Source organism: Saimiri boliviensis, chromosome 14, assembly GCF_048565385.1.
Source record: "Saimiri boliviensis isolate mSaiBol1 chromosome 14, mSaiBol1.pri, whole genome shotgun sequence".
In the NCBI taxonomy this organism is placed as follows: Eukaryota; Metazoa; Chordata; class Mammalia; order Primates; family Cebidae; genus Saimiri; species Saimiri boliviensis.
This window is the reverse complement of record NC_133462.1, coordinates 75885492-75909627: the sequence shown is the minus strand read 5'-3', so window position 1 is coordinate 75909627 and position 24136 is coordinate 75885492. Positions and strand designations below refer to the sequence as shown.

The 24136-nt window shown below is 37.0% G+C and overlaps 1 protein-coding gene across 1 annotated transcript in view; it reads right to left on the bottom strand.

The window, feature by feature from the left end:
* Positions 1-24136, bottom strand: part of DNAH14 (dynein axonemal heavy chain 14) — a 376422-nt gene that overhangs the window by 49168 nt on the left and 303118 nt on the right. Inside the window, exons 61-69 of the mRNA XM_074385260.1 lie at positions 22658-22752; positions 20054-20213; positions 18542-18673; positions 18065-18160; positions 10392-10532; positions 8486-8701; positions 7718-7948; positions 7048-7169; positions 4147-4391 (exon numbers count right to left, since the gene is read on the bottom strand). Coding sequence (XP_074241361.1) covers positions 4147-4391; positions 7048-7169; positions 7718-7948; positions 8486-8701; positions 10392-10532; positions 18065-18160; positions 18542-18673; positions 20054-20213; positions 22658-22752 — 1438 coding nt within the window. The remainder of the gene's footprint in view (positions 1-4146; positions 4392-7047; positions 7170-7717; positions 7949-8485; positions 8702-10391; positions 10533-18064; positions 18161-18541; positions 18674-20053; positions 20214-22657; positions 22753-24136) is intronic.

Genomic DNA, 24136 nt, shown 5'->3' with positions numbered 1-24136 from the left:
TCCCAGCACTTTGGGAGGCCGAGGTGGGTGGATCACGAGGTCGAGAGATCGAGACCATCCTGGTCAACATGGTGAAACCCCGTCTCTACTAAAAATACAAAAAATTAGCTGGGCATGGTGGTGTGTGCCTGTAATCCCAGCTGCTCAGGAGGCTGAGGCAGGAGAATTGCTTGAACCCAGGAGGTGGAGGTTGCGGTGAGCCGAGATCATGCCATTGCACTCCAGCCTGGGTAACAAGAGTGAAAATCCATCTCCAAAAAAAAAAAAAAAAAAAAAGAAATAGAAATTCCATTTGACCCAGTAATCCCATTACTGGGTATATACTCAAAGGATTATAAATTGTTCTATTATAAAGACACATGCACATGTATGTTCATTGCGGCACTGTTTACAACAGCAACCTGGAACCAACCCAAATTCCCATCAATGATAGACTGGACAAAGAAAATTTGGCACATATACACCATGGAAGACTATGCAGCCATAAAAAACGATGAGTTTGTGTCCTCTGTAGGGACATGGATGAATCTGGAAATCATGATTCTCAGCAAACTGACACAAGAACAGAAAACCAAACACCGCATGTTCTCACTCATAGGCGGGTGTTGAACAATGAGAACACATGGGCACAGGGTGGGGAACATCATACACTGGGGTATGTTCGCAGGCTGGGGGCTAGGGGAGGGACAGCGGAGTTTGGGGAGGTTGGGGAGTGATAATACTGGGAGAAATGCCTGATGTAGGTGATGGGGGGATGGAGACAGCAAACCACCACGGCCTGTGTATACCTATGCAACAATCCTGCAAGATCTGCACATGTACCCCAGAACTTAAAGTACAATTTTTAAAAAGTTATAAAAAAGGCTAGTTTTACTAGATGCTAGAAAGGAGGAGGAAAAATCATGTATATAATCAAGGAGTCTTTTAATTTAGTTTTTTTCAAGAACAAGTTTTACTAAAACCACAACTACTCAAAGATCGCAGTCTTTAAAAAATACCCCAGACTCTACTACAAGGAATATATGATGGAGAACAAACAGCAAAGGCATAATAAAAGCATATAGTGCCCTAATGTGTGTTATCTTAAACACCTTTTCACTTATCTCATCAAATCCAACTTTTATTCAATTCAGGTGAAGGTTATAACAAAATATGCCTTGTTATGAGTGGTTAATAAAATGGGGGTGGCTGTGCTTCTGAATCTTGGTTGCCACCTTCTATGTATATTATGTAACACTTAGATGTTTTGTTCCCTAAGAAGTTACCAGCCGATGGCTCCAGTATTACAAGAAAAACAGATACAGCAGCCTTGTCATGTAATTAGCCTTATTACTAGAAGCACAGTTTATTAATGTGTTATAAAGAAACAGCTCATTAGGTATAATTAACATAGAAAAGGAATAAAGTCAGGTCCTCCAGGCATAAATGTGTATTTAAAATTTCATAATAAATATGCTTCTAAGTGAGGATTTGCCTGTATTTCTAATAAAAGATATAAATAAATTTGAGCTCTATTTTTTTTTTTTGTAAACATGGTTGCAAAAATTGAGTTACAGACTTTATTGCTCTTAAAAATTCTCCATTTAACACATACTTCTTTTTGGAATCGGGTTAATACAATGGCACACTAAGGCAACAACGCTCAGGAGGATACCAAGGAGGAAAGGCATGCCCTCCCCAGTACTTCTCCTACTTAAATTTTTGTTTGTTTGAGGTTTTAAATAAAATGTAAAGTCTTGTAAGGTCTTAGTCATTTTCCCAAACCAAGGCAGTTGTATGCCATAAAAACGTAAGTTCTTTGTCAAAGGTCAAGAACATGCTGAACAAGTCAGTGTTTTCTGCACATCTTAGCAGACCCTAAAGAGGCAATACTGGAACTCCTCATCACAGTTATTCTTGTTTTGGTCACAGGTCTCAGCAAAGTGCTCTTGGCTGCAGCAATTTGTTAGGGAAGAAATGTCAATATTGAGGTAAATATCTAACAGTGGAGAGGCACATCCTTTCAGTGGGGAAAAGTTTATAACCAAAATGTGGGAAAAGCTTCAATTCATCATTGCACTGATACAAGACATTGCACTGATATAAGACAGGCAGACCAAGGAAATCCAAGGCAGCGAGGTGAATGTGGTTCCAGTTCAGGATGATAAGGAATGGGCTACCACCTGGTGGCACCTGTGAGTGCTGGCTGAGAGGAAGGGCAAGCGGGCAAGGGTGGACCTAGGCTGTGAAGGGCGGGGGTGGGACCCATGGCATCCCCGCCCCAAAAGCACCAGTGTTAACACATAGGTAACATCTTCCAAAGTATCTCTCTCTACCTATGTGCAGATAGAAGGGTAGGTGGATGGATTGATAGCTAGACAGAATTTGTCTGTCTCTCTCTGTGTGTGTGTGTATGTGTGTTTATGAGAAATGGATCCTACTATAAACACTGTGTTTTAAGTGACTAGTAAATTTACCTTTATTGGAATTAGGAAAAAGAATCAACAGAATTGCTGAATCTCAGATAAACATTTCTTGAATATAACATATATTAGTTTCTAAAACATTACTCTAAAGGTATGAGAAAAGATGATGAAAGCAATTAAAGAATTCAATCTTTATTAAAAAATAAAATATATTTTTAATTTAAAACAGGATGGATTGACTTCTCTGCATGAACTGCACTCTGATTTCCTTCCACTTTCTGATTTTGATTGCTCATTTGGTGAGATTTCCTCATCAAGTAGTTTTTGTTTGTTTTAATTCCCTGGGTTCTTTTATGTTTGAAATAGTCAATATTGCTCCCAGGGTATGGTTGCTTCATGCCTTATCAAACTTGGTTTTCTCCCCTTTCAAAAATTATATTATTATTTATTACTATTGGTAATATTTTATCTTTTTTTTTTAAACCTAGTTTTTAATTTGTTTTACTAAAGTATCTGGTAACATTGGACTTGCATTTCAGACCATGGGCTTTAGATTAGACAAATAATATTTAATCAGCAGTGAACATTATAATTGTGTAGAAAGCATCAAAAATAAACATACGCCAGGACCATGTGTAGAAATTCAGATTCAGAAAGTCTGTGGTGGTACCCACTGGCATTTGTATTTTTTAAAAAGAAAGAAAAGTAATAAACGCTACAGATGATTTCTATACATACTCTTAATTGAGGACTAAAGTGTTTGAGAAACCTTCAAGTTCCAATGAGTCACAAGTTAAAACAGAAAGACAGTCCACTGTTAGATAAACTGTATTTTATCACAGTTGAGTTAGAGACATACATCTGTGTGATTCAGGAATTTGTTTCTTTAAGTTTAGATGCAGTTAAAATTGTTGTTTCTTAGATATTTCTTGTGCTAAAGAAGAAAATAATTTCTACTGCTATTTTAACAAACAGCATGTTTTAATAGGATACATAAAAGTGGCTGGATTATTTCCTTTAAAAATACCTTTTAGTTATTAAGCCAGGAGCGGTGGCTTATACCTGTAATCCCAGCACTTTGGGAAGCTGAAGTGGGCGGATTACCTGAGGTCAGGAGTTTGAGACCAGCCTGGGCAACATGGTGAAACCTGTTTTCTACTAAAAATGCAAAAACTAGCCCGGCGTGGTAGCATGTGCTGGTAATCCCAGCGACTCAGGAAGTTGAGGTAGGAGAATCACTTGAATCTGGGAGGCGGAGGTTGCAGTGAGCCCAGATGGTGCCACTGCATTCCAGCCTGAGTGATGGAGTAAGACTCTGTCCAAAAAAGTAAAAATAAATATAAAATAAAATAAAATATTTTTTGTTATTAATAGATGGGGAAAACCCAATCATTCAGTCTCTGTAATCTAACTTGAGACATATAACAGATGTCTGTACCTGAAGTACAGGCATAGTCATAGAGGGAACTAACTAGACTCTGTAAGATCTGTCTTACAACTCATGCCAGTTATAGGGTGGAAAATGTTCTACAACACAATGAGCTAAAGCAAAAGTGGGACTGAGGGACACCAAAAATCACAATGTTTAAGTTTAGAAACGGGGTGATTCACCCACATTCATCAGTTGTCTGGTGGAAATGGAGATTTGGTATTTTTGGTATGAATTCAAAATTTGGTTCTTAAAACATTTTATACTATCCTTTGCAAAGATCTCTTACTATCACTAAATATCTTGACTTACCTTGGGCTTTCTGCAATAAATTTAATGTTTTTTCCTCTAGTTCTTCAAGAGTTATGGCATCAAGGGAAATACTCTCCAGTAACTTGGAACGCTGATCTTCTAAATGAGGAACTTCATGAGTTACCACAGTAGACAAGAGTTGATCTTGCAAACCTTGGAATGTTACGGTGAAGTTGATCATAGTAACAAAGTTATAAACCGATGGAAGAAAATGGGGGTTGTCTAATTTTGTAGATAAGTATAACCTAAACATGAGAAAGGCATCAGTTATTCGAAGAACATATGGAAGAAAAAAATGAAACCAATTTATTTAAAAATACATAATGCATTTTTCCTGGAAGTAAACAAGATTTTTAAAGTATTTTTCAGCTTTGTATACAAAGTAGGCTTTCAATTTATACTTTATGAATTTATTTGCATTGAAGTCTTAAAAAAATACAACCACAGACTGTGTACATACCATATTTAGTTTACACATAAGGACAGAGTACAGAAAGATGTTAAATAGAAGTTTTGACTTGCCACTAGGTCATTGTGAAAACCATGGTTTTTACCCTGAGTGAGAAGCCAATTGAGGAATTTGAGGAGTGACATGGTCTTTTTAAACCAGACTTCTCTAGCAGCTGTCATTTAAAAAAAATTTTAATAGCTTTAGGGGTAAAGTTCATCACATGGATGAATTGTATGGTGGTGAAGTCTGAAATTTTGCAGTACCCATCACCTGAGCAGTGTACGTTATACCCAACATGTAGCAGCCATCTCCATAATCCTGGGAGGAGAGGCAGAGGAGCAAGAGGGAACCCGGGAGACTGGGTAACATGTAAGAGAGAATGGTGGCATGGGGCAGGGTGGTGTCAGTGGGAGTCACAGTGAAGAGTGGTTAGATTAATAAAGCAGGGACAATTCTTCACTCCACTTTATGAAGGGTAACACTGAAGCTTAAAGATATTAAATAAATTGCCCATGTCACAAGGCCAGAAAGTGACAGAGTGAGGTCTATCACTAAAGCCTGCCCTCTACAATAGTGGCCTCCAGCACCTTCTCAACACCCGTTCCTAAAATGGAGACCAGGTTGTCAATTCAGGAAAATGTAGCGTCATTAGCATTTTTATCACTGTTACTTAATCAAGTAAATTATATCCAGCAAGAGAAAAGAATGAGTTAATGCAGTGTTTTCCAAGGTGTAGTCTATACAACACTATTTTCTGGAGAGGGTTTGGTGAATAAAGGGGTTTTAAGTTCTATAGGACTGTTACCTTTAACCCACTTTAAAAAGCCATAGGATCCCTTTTTTGAGTGATACCGATTAAATTATGGAAATGTTTTGGGGGACATACTTTGGAAACTGTTTTATTAACAGAAGAGAGAATTCTCTTTCTCTCCCTTTCTCCCCCTCCACCCCCCGCCCACCCCAAGACAAAGTTTCACTCTTGTTGCCCACGCTGGAGTGCAATGGCGCAATCTCAGCTCACTGCAACCTTCGCCTCCTGGGTTCAAGCAATTCTCCTGCTTCAGCCTCCCAAGTAGCTGGGATTGCAGGCATGCACCACCACACATTCGGCTAATGTTTTGTTTTTTGTTTGTTTGTTTGGTTTTGTATTTAGTAGAGATGGAGTTTTACCATGTTGGTCAGGCTGGTCTCAAACTCCTGACCTCAGGTGATCCACCCACCTGGGACTTCCAAAATGTTGTGATTACAGGTATGTGCCATCATGCCTGGCCACATGAGAGAGAATTCTAAGAAGTAATAATTTGATGAGAGACTCTGCAGCCCTGCACAAGGGAGAGGACACACTGACCAACAGGTTTAAGAATCAATGCCACTTGGTAAGGAGTCAGTCTGTCAGAAGTCCTGGGAAGAAGTTAAAAGCACTGAGCTAAGGGTGGTGAAAGACTTCTAGATTCCTTTGCTGATTACTTGCTTACCCAGCAGTGCTCTCATTATGGTTGGCTTTTCATGTAGCTTTGCCTGCAAGGGGGAATGCACATGAACAACTCAAACATCTTATTTCCTTGGGAACCATATTTTTGTGGTTATCAAATCTATGTAACAGTGCTGTGTGAAATTGGGTAGTCTGAGTCTGTTTCCTTGAGTCTCTTTACTGCTGGGAACATGGATGTAACTTTTTTTTTTTTTTTTTTTTTTTTTTGAGACGGAGTTTTGCTCTTGTTACCCAGGCTGGAGTGCAATGGCGCGATCTCGGCTCACCGCAACCTCCGCCTCCTGGGTTCAAGCAATTCTCCTGCCTCAGCCTCCTGAGTAGCTGGGATTACAGGCACGAGCCACCATGCCCAGCTAATTTTTTGTATTTTTAGTAGAGACGGGGTTTCACCATGTTGACCAGGATGGTCTCGATCTCTCGACCTCGTGATCCACCCGCCTCGGCCTCCCAAAGTGCTGGGATTACAGGCTTGAGCCACCGCGCCCGGCGGATGTAACATTTTTTATCTCCCTAGGTAAAAAATCTCTTTTTGCTCTAGGTATTAGGTATTAAATATGGAGTGAGAGTGTGTGTGTGTGTGTGTGTTTTAAAGAGGCAGAAACTTTTCTTGCCCAATTAAAATGTTAGACAAACAGAACAAGCAGAGCTTCTCTAGACAAACCAGAGCCAGGCTTTCCGCTTGCTCTTTTCTGCATAGCTTCTGAAGCTCCTCATAAAACCCACAGGTTTCATCATGCACAGCTTGAAAAGTGTTGGTTTGGAGTGACTTGATAAAAATTCGGTTCTCTTTTCTGTACACTAATGAATGCTACTGCCAACACAAAAACAGAAAGAATATTCCAAAGGTAATCTTATTTTTCTTTCATGCAGAAGCTTATCAAGGCTGAAATACAAGGCATTCCATATTTTTTATCTTAAAAATATAGACATTTGATTCAATTTAGCAGTGGCACATTACCTAAAATTTGAATTGTATTCAATCTCAGCATCGCCAACCCTTATAAAATACTGTCCTTTTTTCTGATAGATATCCTTTTTCAGAATTGCCTTTAAGCCTGGAGCTAATGTCTCAAGGAGATTCTGAAAAACCCAATAGACAAAAATAAGAAAAATCATCTTAAAACAAATTGGTTTTTTAAAAAAGCAGCATCAAAACATTTAAATGTTGAGTTAGAAAAAAATGAGTAAGACCTAGTATGTCATAGCACAACTCAGCGACTGTAGTCAATAATAATTTAATTGTACATTTAAAAATAACTAAGAGTATATTTGGATTGTTTATAACACAGAAGATAAATGCTTGAGGGGATGGATACTCCAATCTTCATGATGTGATTATTACACATTGCATGCCTGTTTCAAAAACATCTCATGTACCCCATAACTACATATACTTACTATGTACCCACAAACATTCAAAAAAATTAAGTTTTGTTAAATATCTGGACTCCAGTTAAAGATAGCTGTAAGAGAATTGAGCATTGAAAACTGTCTGTAAATATATATGTGTGTATGTCTGTTATTTTTTCCTAACAGTTACATGTCACTGAAAACTTTTAGTCTTTATGCTCAGTGCATACAATATATGTATCAAATGCAAGGGAAATTAGGCCATACTGCCTACATACCTGCAGGAGGACACACCCTCCTGTCTTCATAGCATTTTCAATTTTTTTGGTATAAGTGCTGTCTTCAATGGAGAGCTCCTGCAGCCTGGATCCTTCCATCTGACGGATCCAGTTGTGAGCTTGCCTATGTGGGTCAATCAGCAATGGCCACTGCTGGCCATTCTTAATCAAGATGGCATTCTCTACTGAATACTGACCACGAGGGAGTCCCTGATTATGCCATCGGCTGATCTGCAATGAAATCATTAGTACTTTCACTATTTTGTAAATGTCTTCAGCTCTTTAGTATCCTATGGGGTACTAAAAGAGCCTACAGAATAGTTGCCTTTAGAAAAAGAAATGTTTAAAAACACTAAGGAAATAAATAATTTAAAGCAACTTAGATGTGAAATTTTTGAGTAGGTGAGTAGTCACTAAATTACATTTTTATATTCAACAATAAGGGTGTTATAATGCCCATCACAAGAAAGATGCCATGGGGGCCACAAAAGAAATGAGATACAGCACCTGCCTCCAAGGATCTTAGACTCTAATGCATATATGAAACATGCAGTAATACAGAATTATACAGATGTAATAACAGCTACTCTATTTTGCACCTACCACCTGCCAACCACACACACACACACACACACACTGTACTAAAACTACTGTAATACCCTTATTTCTTGGATAGAGGAACCGAGGCTAAAAGATGTTAGGTACTTGCCTAAGGTTATACTCAGAATAATAAGCAAAGCTACCATTTGACTCAGAAGCTGACATTACCTCATATTTTTGTGCCATAACTTTAATTAAAGAAAAGTTGGAAGACAAAGAAATGCCATTTTCAATGCAGAAATTCTCCCATCTATTCACAATCAACTGGCGAAATTCTGATGTTAACATTCCATTGTAGACAATGCATGCTGCTGAAAGAAGTAAGTCACCCAGAATTCCTTCTAATTTGTTATCTATTTGATTGATTGTTTCTTGCCATCGCATCTAAATATTAAAATAAAATGAGTTATTCTATATAAAATATATTATCATGAGATATTTTAAAATTAATGATCTCCAAGTTGGATCTGTCATTGCAATTACTACTGTTGTTCTCAAGCTGTGGCTATATAAAAGTTAATAATGGATAATATTGAAAAATAAACTATTTTCTGAGAGGGAAATTAGTTTTATTCTTGGGTATGCTAATAGTGTCATATTTGCTAAGATAGATACAAGCCATTTAAAATCATCCTTTATGTAATAAAGCAGGACAATTTTTTTTTTCTTTTAGACACAGAGTCTTCTCTCAGTAGCCTAGGCTGGAGTGCAGTGGCACAATCATAGCTCACTGCAGCCTTGATTTCTTGGGCTCATGTGATCCTCCCACCTCAGCCTTCCAAGTGGCTTAGAATGACAGGCATCTGCCACCATGCTAATTTTTTTTTTTTTTTTTATAGAGACAGGGTCTTGCTACATTGACCAGGTTGGTCTTAAACTTTTGACCACAAGCAATCTTCCAGACTTGGCCTCCCAAAGAGCTGGAATTATAGACATGAGCCACAATGATCAGCCAAAGCAAGGCAGTTTATAAAATATCAATCTATTATAATATACTATTAATAGTATTCAACAATAATAACAATGACAACCCATATTTATAGAATCTTTACTTATCTGCCAGATATTTTACTTTGAAAACTTCATTTGATACCTCATTTGAAGTTGAGTTTAGAAAAGTTAAACAACTTGGTCAAGATCACAAGGCTTCTAAGGAGTGTAACTGGGATCTGAACCTATATTCTCTGGCTGTGTGGCCTCTGTCTTTGATCACACAAGTGCTTGATGGGATAAATAAAGCATGTTGAGCAAGAGCCCTTTCTTCTGGTGCTTGCCATCTGGGATATGCTGATATTTCACTGCCTCTCAATTTATACACTGACTTCTCAGGGACATCCATCTGCTTTTGAGAGCAATCATCTCCCTTTGATTGGTCTGTTGTCATAAAATCCTTCCTCTTGACCTTCTATAATATGTATTTATTTAAAAATTAAATTAAAATTATTTTGAGAATTTTATAACATCCTTTGAGATAGCTGAGCTGTAACTAAACTGAGATTCTAGTCAGTTTATTAGGGATTCAAACATTGAGAAGCCAGATGAATCAGAGGAGAAATAAAAAGATGAGCTAAAAGGGTTCAGAAAGCTGACAGAACAAAAGAAAATTTTCTTTTTCAGCTGCTCTGCCTATGGAGTAGCCATTCTTTATTCCTTTACTTTCTTAATACTTTCACCTTAAAAAAAGAGAATTTTCTTTTTCTTTCCTAATCCCAACTCGTCCTTTTTGGTTTCACCCATATTTTATATGTTCTGCTTGGGTTGTTCCAATGCTAGAAAAGGAAAACTAACGACATTTTCATTGAAAGGTTTACTTTGGGCGTCATTAGACAAAAGCATGCTGATGTCTTCAGAACAGAAAATAGCATCAGATATTTGTAGTCTGTTACTTCTGTTTTGAAACTACTCAGACAGAATTTCCTTATGAGAATAGGATGTCTACTGATCCCAATAAGAAATTGTATAGTAAGATACTTTCAGAAGGCATATGATATAGCCTGCAGTGAAAATAATATCTGGGGGGTTGTTGGGCCCAGAAGAAATTATGGAGGAGACATAAAAACAAAGAAAGTCGTGCCTTCTCATCTTCCAGGACAGTTAGTAAGACTGATGCACACTGAAAGCGCCTGCTGGCTGTTGATTTCCGATTTGCTAATAGTTGTTTTTCAGCAATGGTATCTTTGTAAGCTGCTTGCAAAGACAGCAAATGTTCTTCAACCTGAAAGATAATTAATTCATTACTGAGAAAAATATTTTACTCTCATTTTGTTTCAAGACTTTATCTGTCATTTATATAAATATAGTGTGTTACCATTTCATTTTCACATCCTAGAAAATGTTTCTGGAGGGATTATATTACCAATGAAAATGTATATTGTAGAAATGAAATGATTCTTTGATATTGAAATTTATTTTTAAAATGCCATCTTGCTTCTTTAATATGCTTTAAAAAAACAATCCTAGCATTTGTAGATTCATCAATTTCTGACATGTTTTACAGGGAAAATTTTATACCTTATTTAGATTCTTTTTCTAAGAAAATAGTTGAACTTTTTTTCACCTCAGATGTACTGAACAGACCAGAGAACCAAATGAATTTCTGAATTTAAGTTGTATGATGAATTGTTAAACCATCCTTACAGTGTTAGTGGAAAACATTTTCATGAATAGCTGACAAAATAATTTTTAATTTTTTTGTGTGGGTACATAGTAGGTATATATATTTAGGGGGCACATGAGATGTTTTGATACAGGCATGCAATGCATAATAATCACAACATGGAGAATGGGGTATCCATCCCTTCAGGCATTTTTCTTTGTGTTGCAAACAATCCAGTAATACTCTTTTATTTTTAAGTGTACAATTAAATTATTACTGACTATAGTCACCCTGTTGTGCTATCATGTACTAGGTCTTATTCATTCTTCCTTTTTTTCATACCCATTAACCATCCCCATCTCCCTCAGACCTTCCCACTACCCTTCCCAGCCTCTGGTAACCATCTTTCTGTCCTCTATCTCCATGAGTTCAATTGTTTTGATTTTTAGATCCCACAAATAAGTGAGAACATGCAATGTTTGTCTTTCTGTGCCGTGCCTGGGTTATTTCACTTAGCACAATGACCTCCAGTTCTATCAATGCTGTTGCAAATGACAGAATCTCATTCTTTTTGATGGCTGAATAGTACTCCATTGTGTATAAGTACAACATTTTCATTATTCATTCATCTGTTGATGGACACTTACGTTACTTCCAAATTTTAGCTATTGTTAACAGTGCTGCAACAAACATGGAAGTGCAGTTCTCTCTTCAATATACAAGTTCCTTTCTTTGGGGTACTCTGGTAGAATTGCTAGATCATGTGGTAGCTCTATTTTTAGTTTTTTGAGGAACCTCCAAACTTTTCCATGGTGGTTATACTAATTTATGTTCCCACCAACAGTGTATAAGGGCTCCCTTTTCTCCACATCCTCATCAGCATTTGGTTATTGCCCATCTTTTGGATAAAAGTCCTTTTAATTAGGGTGACATAATATCTCATTGTAGTTTTTATCTGCATTTCTCTGATGATCAATGATGTTGAGCATCTTTTTATATGCCTGCTTGCCATCGGTATATCTTCTTTTGAGAAATATCAGTTCAAGTCTTTTACTCATTTTCAAATTGGATTATTAGATTTTTTCCTATAGAGATGTGTGAGCTCCTTATATATTCAGGTTATTAATCCCTTGTCAGATGGGTAGTTTGCAAATCATTTCTCCTATTTTGTGGACTGTCTCTTCACTTTGTTGATTGTTTACTGTGCAGAAGCTTTTTAACTCTATGTGATCCCATTAGCCCACGTTCGTTTTGGTCACCCGTGATTGTGGGTGTTACTCAAGAAATTTTTGCCCAGGTCCATGTCCTGGAGATTTCCCCCAATGTTTTCTCATAGTAATTTCATAGTTTGAGGTCTGAGATTTAAGTCTGTAATTCATTTTGATGGTGAGAGATAGGGGTCTAGTTTCATTCTTCTGCATATGGATATCCAGCACCATTTACTGAAGACACTGTCTTTTCCTCAAAATAATTTGCTTAAATTACCACTTATCTTGATTACAACTCTGCTCAAAAGGGTTTGGTGAATTCTTATGGAAATAATGGATTAAGAATATAGTCCAAAATTTTGGCTATCAACTGATGCCTCCCACAACTTGACCCCAGCTTTCTTTCCCAATTTCATCTTCTTTATTACTCCTTTCCAATTATATTACTCTTTAGCCAAATTGGTTCATTCTGCATCTCCCTAACATCTGTAAGCTTCTTGTCTCTGGGATTTGGCTCACATCCTTTATACCTTGGCCCTTCCCTTAAAGGGGTATAAACCCTAGGCATTCTGTAAAATAGTGATCAACTTCCAGCTGTCATGAAGTCTTAGTCTTGTCAAATCTACACTGACATATTGTTTATAACAATTGTTTGAGAAATAACTTTAAGTTTCCTGACATTATCTCTTGGGTTGTGGTCTTATAGTCTTATTAACCCTTATGTTGAGGGTTTAACATGGAGACTTGAACGTGGTATGTACAGCACACTTAATTTTAAAGACAAAATTGTGCTTATTATGATTTGTAACTTCTCCTAAGTTCCTCTTCCTTTTAAGATGTTATCCTGGTGAAAATACATAACTAATTAAAAAATATATAGTACTTTTGGCATGTTTGATGATTTAGAATTTACTTCTGGCTCACCCATGATTATGGGTTGTTTGCTCTTTCATATATTATGTTGCTTTTGTCTGCTTGCTCATTCACCCATTTTGATACCTTTGAGAAAAGTCCTCTGATGTTACTTATGACCCAGTGAGTTACTATTTTTTTTTTTTTTTTTTGAGATGGAGTTTCGCTCTTGTTAACCCAGGCTGGAGTGCAATGGCACGATCTCGGCTCACCGCAACCTCCGCCTCCTGGGTTCAGGCAATTCTCCTGCCTCAGCCTCCTGAGTAGCTGGGATTACAGGCACACACCACCATGCCCAGCTAATTTTTTGTATTTTTAGTAGAGACGGGTTTTCACCATGTTGACCAGGCTGGTCTCGATCTCTTGACCTCGTGATCCACCCGCCTCAGCCTCCCAAAGTGCTGGGATTACAGGCTTGAGCCACCGCGCCCGGCTGTGAGTTACTATTAACACAAGGGGCCTATTAATTAACTTAAGCATATGAACTGTCTATTATATGATGAGCGTTGCAGTCCCCAAAGGTAATGTTTTTGATGAATGTTCATGTGATTTAACAAGCCCTGGCATTGTTTTTTCCTAAAAGTTCCTTAGATTTTCCAGAAATTTTTTTTTATATTAGGGTTCGGGCAAACAAAAGACCTATTTTTAAAATGGAAGGAAGTATGTAGCTGAGTGAGGAGAAAATTTCCACAAGGGGCTTAAAACTGATGGAATTAACTACTAAGCTAAGTTTTAAAATATTAAGTGTAAATAATAAACAGTTTAAGTATATTAATTGGATTTTAATGAGTTCAAATACTAGAAACTTCTCATGAAGCCTGTGGTTGAGAGATGGAAGGTAATGTGGCTCTGGTTGGAATGTACAGTTTATCTTTTTTCCCTACCATTTAAAATATTAAAATTAAAAACAAATAACAGTGTTTGAATACACGTTCTCCCCTTGCCTGTAAAATTTCTGCTGAGCAATCTGCTGTTGTTCTGATGGTAATTCTCTTGTATGTGACATGATGCTTCTGCTGTTTTTGGAATTTTCTCTTTGTCTTTGACTTTTGACAGTCTAACTATAATGTATCTCAGAGAGGAACTGTTTGGGTTAAATCTCTTTGGGGATTTATGAGCTTCTGAGTCCGAATGTCTATCTCTCTCTTAAGACTTGGGAAGTTTCCAGAAATTATTCTACTAAATAGGTTTTTTTTTTTTGAGACAGAGTTTCGCTCTTGTTACCCAGGTTGGAGTGCAATGGCACGATCTCGGCTCACCGCAACCTCCGCCTCCTGGGTTCAGGCAATTCCCCTGCCTCAGCCTCCTCAGTAGCTGGGATTACAGGCATGAGCCACCATGCCCAGCTAATTTTTTGTATTTTTAGTAGAGACGGGGTTTCACCATGTTGACCAAGATGGTCTCGATCTCTCGACCTCGTGATCCACCCGCTTCGGCCTCCCAAAGTGCTGGGATTACAGGCTTGAGCCACTGCGCCCGGCCCTAAATAGGTTTTTGATGCTGTTTCTCATCTCTTCTCTTGGAACTCCCAAAATCTGAATATTTTTTCACTTTATGGTGTCTCATATGTAAGGAAGGCTTTTTTTTTTTTCATTCTTTAAAATTATTTCTTCTTTTTTTGTATCTGACTGGGTCATTTAAAAAGACCTGTTTTGAAGTCTAGAAATTCTTTCTTCTCTCTCTCTCTCTTTTTTTTTTTTTTTTTTTTTTTTTTTTCCCCTAGAGGTTTGTTCATTTTGATGATCTTTTCAAAGAACCAACTTTGGTTTCATTGATTTTCACTACTGTTTTTTTTTTCTATTCTCTATTTTGTTTACTTCTGTTCTAATCTTAATTATTTCTTTTCTTCTGCTAGCTTTGGGTTTGGTTTGTTCTTTGTCTAGTTCCTTCAGGTGTGACGTTAGTTTACTGATTATATATATACACGTTATACATATAATACATTATACATATATTATACATATTATATATTATATATTATATATATACATTATGTATATATTATATATTATATATATACATTATGTATATATTATATATTATATATATACATTATGTATATATTATATATTATATATATACATTATGTATATATTATATATTATATATATACATTATATATACATACATAATGTATATATATACATTATTTTATATGTAAATATATAAAAATTATTATATATATTAAATCTATCTATCTATCTGTCTAAATGTTGGCATTTACAACTATAGATTTCTCTCAGAGCATTTCCTTTGCTGCATCCCATTTGTTTTGGTTGTTATATTTGATTTTTATTTGTCTCTAGGTATTTTCTAATTTCCTTTGTGATTGCTGCTTTGACCCACTGGGTCAAAGAATGAGTTAGTAAAGAATGACACTTTGGGAGGCCGAGGCGGGTGGATCACAAGGTCAAGAGATCGAGACCATCCTGGTCAACATGGTGAAACCCCGTCTCTACTAAAAAAAATACAAAAAAATTAGCTGGGCATGGTGGCACGTGCCTGTAATCCCAGCTACTCAGGAGGCTGAGGCAGGAGAATTGCCTGAGCCCAGGAGGCGGAGGTTGCGGTGAGCCGAGATCGCGCCATTGCACTCCAGCCTGGGTAACAAAAGCGAAACTCCATCTCAAAAAAAAAAAAAAAAAAAAAAGAATGAGTTAGTCACTTCTACTTCTAAATTTTCCATTTTTCCTCTGTTACTAATTTCAAACTTCATGGTATTATCCCCAGACAGGATGCTTTTATGGCATTTATCTTTTAAAATTGATTGAGACTTACTTTGTGGCCCAACACATAGTCTATCCTGGAGAAAAGCTTATTTACACTTAAGAAGAGTGTGTATCTTGGTGGTGGTGGTGGAGTCTTTTGAATATGTCTGTTAGGTGTAGTTGGTTTACTAAGTTGTTCAAGTTCTTTACTTCCTTGTCTTCTTTCTGGTTGTTCTATCTATGATTTCGTTTTTAAATCCATGATTTTTGAATTGTTTAAGCTTTCAAGTTTTTTTAAAATTGACTTTTAGTGACTCAAATATCCTAGAAAACAGGGCATATCATTCAGGTTTTAAAATTTACTTACACAGAGATTCTAGTAATCATTGCAAAAAAGGAACGGTTTCATTAAACTAAACAAATTATTTCTTCTTGAATGCCCCATTTTTCCAAATTGTATAATGTTCAATGTATTTTTCTTAAAGTTTTGGAAAAAATTCTTTTTCCTTTCTTGGGTTTCTTTCATTCTGGGACAGAAATAGGGCTGATATTCAGTGGCATACACTACATAGGCACAACTGTGAAATGCTGACATATTCCTGTGGTGATTGCTAAAGGGTCCTGCTCTAGGTCCCAGGAAGCACCTCTGCAGCCACACATTGCCCACCCTGGCCCCATACCTTCTCTTCAAACTCATCGGGAGGCCTCCAGGACTCTGCTTCTACCTGCATGACAAACGTCCATTCTGATCAGTTGGTGCCTATGCCACACCGGTTGCTGAATATTTGGGTATCACTTCTGGATAGAAATATTTTAAAGTGTAGTAGTGTAAAAGCCCATTAAGTGCATGGGCTTTAGAGTTAGACAGACCTTGGTTAGAACATGGGCACCATCACTTATTAGTTTAAGATTTTGAACAAGTTTACTAAATCTTTAAAATTTAGTTTTCTCACTTATAAACATCTACTTCAAAATGCTGTGAGGATTAAATGAGGATTAAATGAGCTTAGTGCTTGGAACACAGTAAGTGCTAAACAAACGCTAACTATTATCAGCACCTATCAAAACAAAACTCTATAGACTATAAGCTACAATAAAATATTAGCAAAAAACGATATAGCTATATAAAGTAAATTCAGTTCTAATTTGTTTATTTTCTTCAAAAATATCCAATTCCTTTATTATATTTCAGTTTATCAGAAATGCCAGTGGGGCCAAGCAGATGGCGGAAATACTTGAAGTAAGGGGGGCTGATCACAGCCAAGTGGGAATGCTAACCCAGAGTTGCCAGCTATCTGAGTTTTCAGGAAAAAACAGAAAATCAGATATTAAGTAAAGTCCCCAGATTTTAAAAAGCTGATTATATCAAAATGAGGCGAGGGGTGAAGAGACTGTAATAGGCCAAAAGATGTCCATGTATTACATTTGCCTGTTAGTTTGCCATCTCTGGAATGTATTACTTTGCCCACTCTCAAAATGTATGTGAGCTAAATAGGTAACAGGGATATCAATTCCAGTTCCAGTTCTCACAATGATAATGATACTGTGTTTTAATTTAAAATCAAGACATTTAAGGAATAATCATGCATTTGCAAAGCAACAGCATAGTGATATAAACAGGTTAAGTAGAGGTTTTTTTTTTTTTTTTTTTTTTTTAAACAGAGTTTTGCTCTTGTCTCCCAGGCTGGAGTGCAATGGCGCAATCTTGGCTCATTGTAACTTCCTTCTCCCGGTTCAAGCGATTCTGTTGCTTCAGCCTCCTGAGTAGCTAGGATTACAGGCTCCCACCACCATGCCTGGCTAATTTTTATATTTTTAGTAGAGATGGAGTTTCACCATGTTGGCCAGGCTGGTCTCGAACTCCTGACCTCAGGTGATCCATCTACCTCAGCCTCCCAAAGTGTTGGGGTTACAGGTGTGAGCTATTGTGCCTGGCAAAGTACAGGGTTTTTTTGTTTTTTTTTTTTTAAAGAACACAGATTAAAAAAAAACAAAGGAACACAGATTGATACTGTTTAAGGCTTTGGTAAACTGAAGTTGTAAAGATCTCCTGAGAGAAAGTTGGTGAAACAGTAAATTAATAATATTATAAAGACAATAATAATGAACTCTATAGAGTGTTTTATTATGTGGTAGGTACTAAAAGTTTTACATATATTATTAATAACATTATCAATATTAACTTAATCCTGACAATTAATCTTTTCATATCCTATATTATTATTCCCGTTTTATCTGAAACTAATAAGCTCTTCTGAGATAACTACATTGTCTTGGTGTTTTGTCTTATTTTGAGAATTGAACAAGTAAAAGTATTTCTTACCAGCTGTAAACCTCTTTGTTTCTCAGCCAGTCTTTGTCGTGCAATTTTAAGGACACTTTGAGCTTCAGCCACTTGGATTTGTTTAGGGCCCACAACCTTAAAGAGAATGTCAGAACATTTAAGTGTCGAAAAAGACAGATTTACTGTTCAAGTTGCTATTTGTATTTGAAAGACATTTACAGATGTCAATCATTACAATTAAAGTTTCCTAGAATTATGTGTATATGTGGGGTATAAAATAGCCTATTATGGTGAAACATTAAAATAAGCAATTACTAGCATAGTTGTCATTAAATAACAAATTTAATAGAAGCACTTAACACCTGTGTGAGTTAGAATAATATATTCCATGAAAGTGTTTCTCCTTAGGAATCTTTTCCACTCAAGTTCATTTGAGGATTGTTAAATAAAAACTATTTCTGGGACGTTGATGTGTCACTTCCAAGTCACAACAGATGTTTAGGAGGAAAAGCATACCTTTTGTACTTCATGGTAGTTATTCAGAGCAATAACCCACTGGCACATGGAGCAACAAGCAACAGAAACCAGCGCAATCTTGTTTGGGTTGAAATCAGGTAAGGTTAAAATTTTTTTTAGCTTCATGAAAACCTAGGGAGTATACAGTTAGTGTATTACATGAGAAAGAAATATTATTCACTTGAAGTTTTCATCAGTCTACACTAGATTGAAATTTTATTTCGTATAAAAATATTGGGGCTGGGAATGGTGGCTCACACCTGTAATCCCAGCACTTTGGGAGGCTGAGGCAGGTGGATCACCAGAAGTCAGGAGTATGAGACCAACCTGGCCAAGATGGTGAAAGCTTGTCTCTACTAAATATACAAAAATTAGCTGGACATGGTGGCACACATCTATAATCCCAGAAACTGGGGAGGCTAGGGCATGAAAATCACTTGAATCCGGGAGGTGGAGGTTGTAGTGAGCCAAGATTGTGCCACTGCACTCCAGCAAGTGCACAGAGTGAGACTCCATCTTAAAAAAAATATTAACGTGTCTTCAACAGTAGAATCAAACACACATACCTGGGTACAAAAATGATCCCAGTGGTTGGGCATGGTGGCTCACACCTGTAATCCCAGCACTCTGAGGGGCCTAGGGGTGCAGATCACAAGGTCAGGAATTCGAGACCAGCTTGACCAATATGGTGAAACCCCATCACTACTAAAAATACAAAATTAGCTGGGCATGGTGGCAGATGCCTGTAGTCCCAGCTACTCTGGAGGCTGAGGCAGGAGAATTGCTTGAACCCGGGAGGTGGAGGTTGCAGTGAGCCGAGATCGTGCCACTGCACTCCAGCCTGGGTGACAGAGAGAGTCTCAAAAAAAAAAAAAAAAAAAAAAGAATTACCCTAGTACCCGGAGAGAAAAAGCCTTTGTTATAAATATTCTGCTATTGCTACTGATGTTACACTAGCTTTGCTAGAGTTTTAAAAAAGAAACTATTTTAAAACAAAAACAAAACAGGTTAACTTTCTCCAGCTTTAGGAATTTAATGTCTAAAAATTCTGAAGTCTCCTTGTGTACTTCAGGCGTGAGGTGACTGGGAATACCAACCTTTACCTTCTGTCCCCCAGTGGCATATTGGCAGGGCACAGTCCCTTTTCAAAGGTCAGTGATGGTGGTGTGGCCTGGGGCAGCACACTGGGGCTCACTGAGGATGTTCTCTAGCTTAGCTGTGTCACCTGCCCACAGGTCCACCTCTATTTCTAAATGGTATCACACAGTTTGGAGTTAGATATACAGTATTTCTCATCTACTTTTGGGAGCCATAATCAGAATGAAAGTTTTCTCAGACTGAGATTCCTTTTCCCTTTCCAACTGGGCATCTCTTCTCTTGCCTGGAAGAATATAATTATTTTCCTAGAGAATAGTTTCTGCATCTAAATAGAACAATTTAGATGGCAGGTGGTCTGTTTGACCCCCACAGACTATAAATATGAGATGCATCAATTAGAGATACACTTTTTACCTTATCAGGTATGCTGTCCTTGTCAAGGTTAATCAATTTTTTCAGGAAACCAGTTTCTGAAAGAAGTAACTTTGCTGTTGCCCAGTTAGGTTTCTTTTGCAGAAGAATACACACTGCATTCATGACAGTCAGTACGAGGAAGGGAGGCCTTGTGTATACTCTGTAATAGATGATGAAAATCTAACAACTTCACAATTAAAAATCAAATGCACCCTGTAAATATTTCAGAAGACAATATACACAGATTTTTAACACATATTTGGATAAGAAAAACTATTTGTCAACATATAGCTATTTAATTATTTAGGTATCTTTTGAAAATTGGGTATCTTAAATATATTGGATATCTTTGTTTTAGGAAGATGAAATGCATAAAACCTAAATAAGTACTACATCTGAGTTAGAGGTGAATTAGTTTTATTATAAAAAGTTTAGAACTGGGCATGGTGGCTCATGCCTGTAATCTCTGCAATTTGGGTGGCCAAGGTGGGTAGATCACTTGAGGTCAGGAGTTCAAGACCAGCCTGGCCAACATGGTGAAACCCCATCTCTACAAAAATACAAAAATTAGCTGGGTATGGTGGTGGGCACCTGTAATCCCAGCTACTCGGGAGGCTGAGGCAGGAGAATTGCTTAGTCCTGAGAAGCAGAGGCTGTAGTAAGCTGAGATATCTCTGCTGCATGTTCAAGAATAGCAACGGAGATCAGGTTATAAGGCATTCTCATTTGTGTGGCATTTTGGAGTAAGCAAGTAAAATGCACATTAGCAATATCACAACGTAGGATCTTTAAAAACAAACAAATAGGGCATACTCAAGGAATTCAAGGACAAGGCTGCTTTTTTTTAAGTGTTTGTAATATTACTAGGGCAGGGAAAAGGGCCTACTTGATCAGAGGAAACCTCTTATTACGAAAGTAATCTTTACTGAGCAGGTGACTTATGCCAGCCTCTGTTCTAAGCATTTTACCTGTATTAACTCATTCAGCTCATTCAGTCCTTTCAACATCTGTAATCACTGTTGCACAAAAGGGAAGCTTAGTCACCAGTGGTTCATGTTGCAAAGTGGCAAAAAATTATACAGCTAGAAAGTGGCAGTGCCAGGATTCCAAGCCAGGAAGCTTGGCATCAGAGCCCATGTGCTTAACCACTATGAAACACTGCCCCTCAGAAATTAGGCCAAAGGGAATTCGAACTGACCCCTCTCTTGGGAATATCTGCTAGGAAAAAAAGCTAAGAGAATAGAACCTTCTGGAACAAAGTCATGAGGTACATGGGGGGCTGTGCTGGGGAAGGACTGGCCCATGTTACTTCTCTAACATCATCTCCTGACACTCCCTCCTGCTCACTGAGCTTTAGTCATCTTGGTCTTTTGCAGTTCCTGAAACCCAAGAAGCACTTTTCTGTCTTCAGACTTTCGTGCTTTCCATTTTCTTTGCTTTTCCTCTGGATAGATGCCTAGTTTACTCCCAAATTTCATTCAGTTCTCTGCTCTAACGTCACCTCATCAGGAATGGTTTCTGCAAGCGTTAGCTGCTATAACTTCAGTGCCTAGAATGGGGCCTGGCACTTAAGTGTGTGCTCAAGATGTTTGCTGAATTGATAAATAAATGAGTGCATGAGAATGAGTGTATAGGAATGAAAGGAAAGAACATCAAGAATTCTCCCTCCTCTTGCTTGTTTCTCTGCTGCAGTTTTTCAGTTTCAGGTACATTAACTTCAGCATTGTCATATGATCTGTTCATCATAAAAATAAATTGATCAAAAAAAATTCCGCTATTTTCTATTCTTACCACAAGAGCTAATAATGTGTTATAAATATCATGGTAGATTTGCTCCATATTTCCACATCTTTTATTAAAATACTATTTTCTATAAAGAGTGGAAAACTTAACACATTCCAAGATGTTATAGATAGGTTCCCATTGTTTGTTGAGTTGGGGAACTCAAGCTAAAAATTGTGTCACCCAAAGATTCAAATGAGCACTAACAGGATCAGATCTTTGTACCCTAAAATGTTTCATTTCTTCCTGTATTTTCTTATGTATGCTCTTTAATCATTAACCCACAGCCCTACCCAGGATCAAGTTTGGGACAGGACGCAGCAAGGGGAAGAACTTCCAGCACTTCCCATAGTGACACCTGTGGTAATGTCCAACTTTGCAGTATCAGATATGAGTACATTCATACAGATCCCAAAAGCTGTAGCTAACCTGGTACAAGCAGTAGTTTACAATGCGTAAATGTTGCCTTTTTATTTTTGGAACTGCAGGCCAGGTAATATTGTATTTTGTCAATTTTAAGATACACATTTTTGCATCAAAGAGATTGAGATTGAATTTATGACAAACAGCACATCACAGTTTAACTGGCAGCATATTTTTCTTAAGGATATAAAAAATACTGGTATGCCTTACAATTGAAGGCATCATAAAATTGATAAGATACAGTATATACCACACATAATGAAAACTTAAAGTAACCAAGATAGGTAAAAAATCTTAAACCAAGATTAAGAAATGGAATATAGGCTTAGTAAACATGAATTTATGTTGTTTTTTTTTTTCCTGAGCTTTTCCAACTCAAAAGAAACTTAGGAGAGTTACCTTAATTCAGCAACATCAGCTTTATCCAGGGCATTTAGAGCTAAAATTGCCTTGTCTAAGGCTGGCAGCACACTTTTTAGTTCATTGGCAGTTTTCTGCAATAAAAATATAGATCTTCAAATATGTATGAATGAATATAGTTGCATATTTAAAATTTTTATATGCTGAACTTGGAAAATATAATTCGACATTTTTACAATGCCTATAAGTTATGCATCTTGGATATGTGCACACATGCTTACACTGTTGGAAAGGTGTGTCATAGTCCTAAACTGTAAATGATTCAATCCTTGATGAGAAGGTATCCATGGGAAGCAAAAACACTGAGTGATTTCTGCCTTCTCTTAGACTCAGTGTAGAATTAACAATGCCCTCTTGAGGAATGGTCCAGTTAAAGGCAGAATTACTGTGAAGCTACGAAGCTTAAACTTCAGCCTCTCACTTGCACACACCCCTTCCAAGGCTGCGCAAGGAGCCCTGCCAATATGTTTGCAAGGTCATATGTTTTCATTTTACAAAGGTAAGACATTTGAACTGCAATCAATTAGGAATGATTTCTCTTTGCATTTTGTCTCACTTTTTGTCAGGTTTCATATCATGTCAGGTGCCAGAGTGGCTATGGATATTTTGGGATCCGGCTAAGAAGTTCAGTTGGGAATTATATTTATATTGCTCACAGTTACTTCCCTATAAAATAAAGCTACTGTAAGCTGTCTGAAATAGGAATGACTTCCAGAAATACTTCTGTTTTCTGCTGTTCTAAACTTTTCTGGTGGGGTAACATTAAGCCCAGAGGTCATACTGTAATAGAAACTTGTCCTATAGGGTCTGGCTGCCAGAAGTCTTGGGTTAGTATAGGAGAGACGAGGTTTACAATGCATGGATCTAGAAGCTACTCTGTGGAAGTATTTCCACTTATTAGATGTATAAAATTGTAAGTGGAGGGTTAGATTTTCATTGGTAAGTTTGCAAAATGGAACTTCATTTTGAGTATACTTGATAAGAAGTATATACTATTTTAAATCTGCCATACTTTTTTTTTTTTAAGTGGGAGTTGTATGAAATCAAATTCATCAGAATTCCTGGGTTTTGAAGAAATACTTACTGCATTTGGAAAGATGTTTTGAAGTGTTTCAATGAAGTAAGACACTACAGATTTCTTACGTAGATATGTGAGAGATACCTTCTTTTAGAATTAAACAATTTTATTTACACATACGTAATTAAGATAAAAATGTGAGAAATAGGAAACAAACGTGCTAAAATCAGTAGGGATTATTCTGATATTGAGGAGCAAATCATAATAAAAAATTGCCAAAAGAAAAAATAAATTTAGAACATAAGTAATAAAGTAGCTCTTGGTTTGTCTCATTACCCAAGTAATGAAGAAGAATGAAACATATGATCACATTGGAAAAATTTAAATTTCTTGTTGCATTTTCAAGAAATTGACATTAATGAAAATAACATAAATATCAG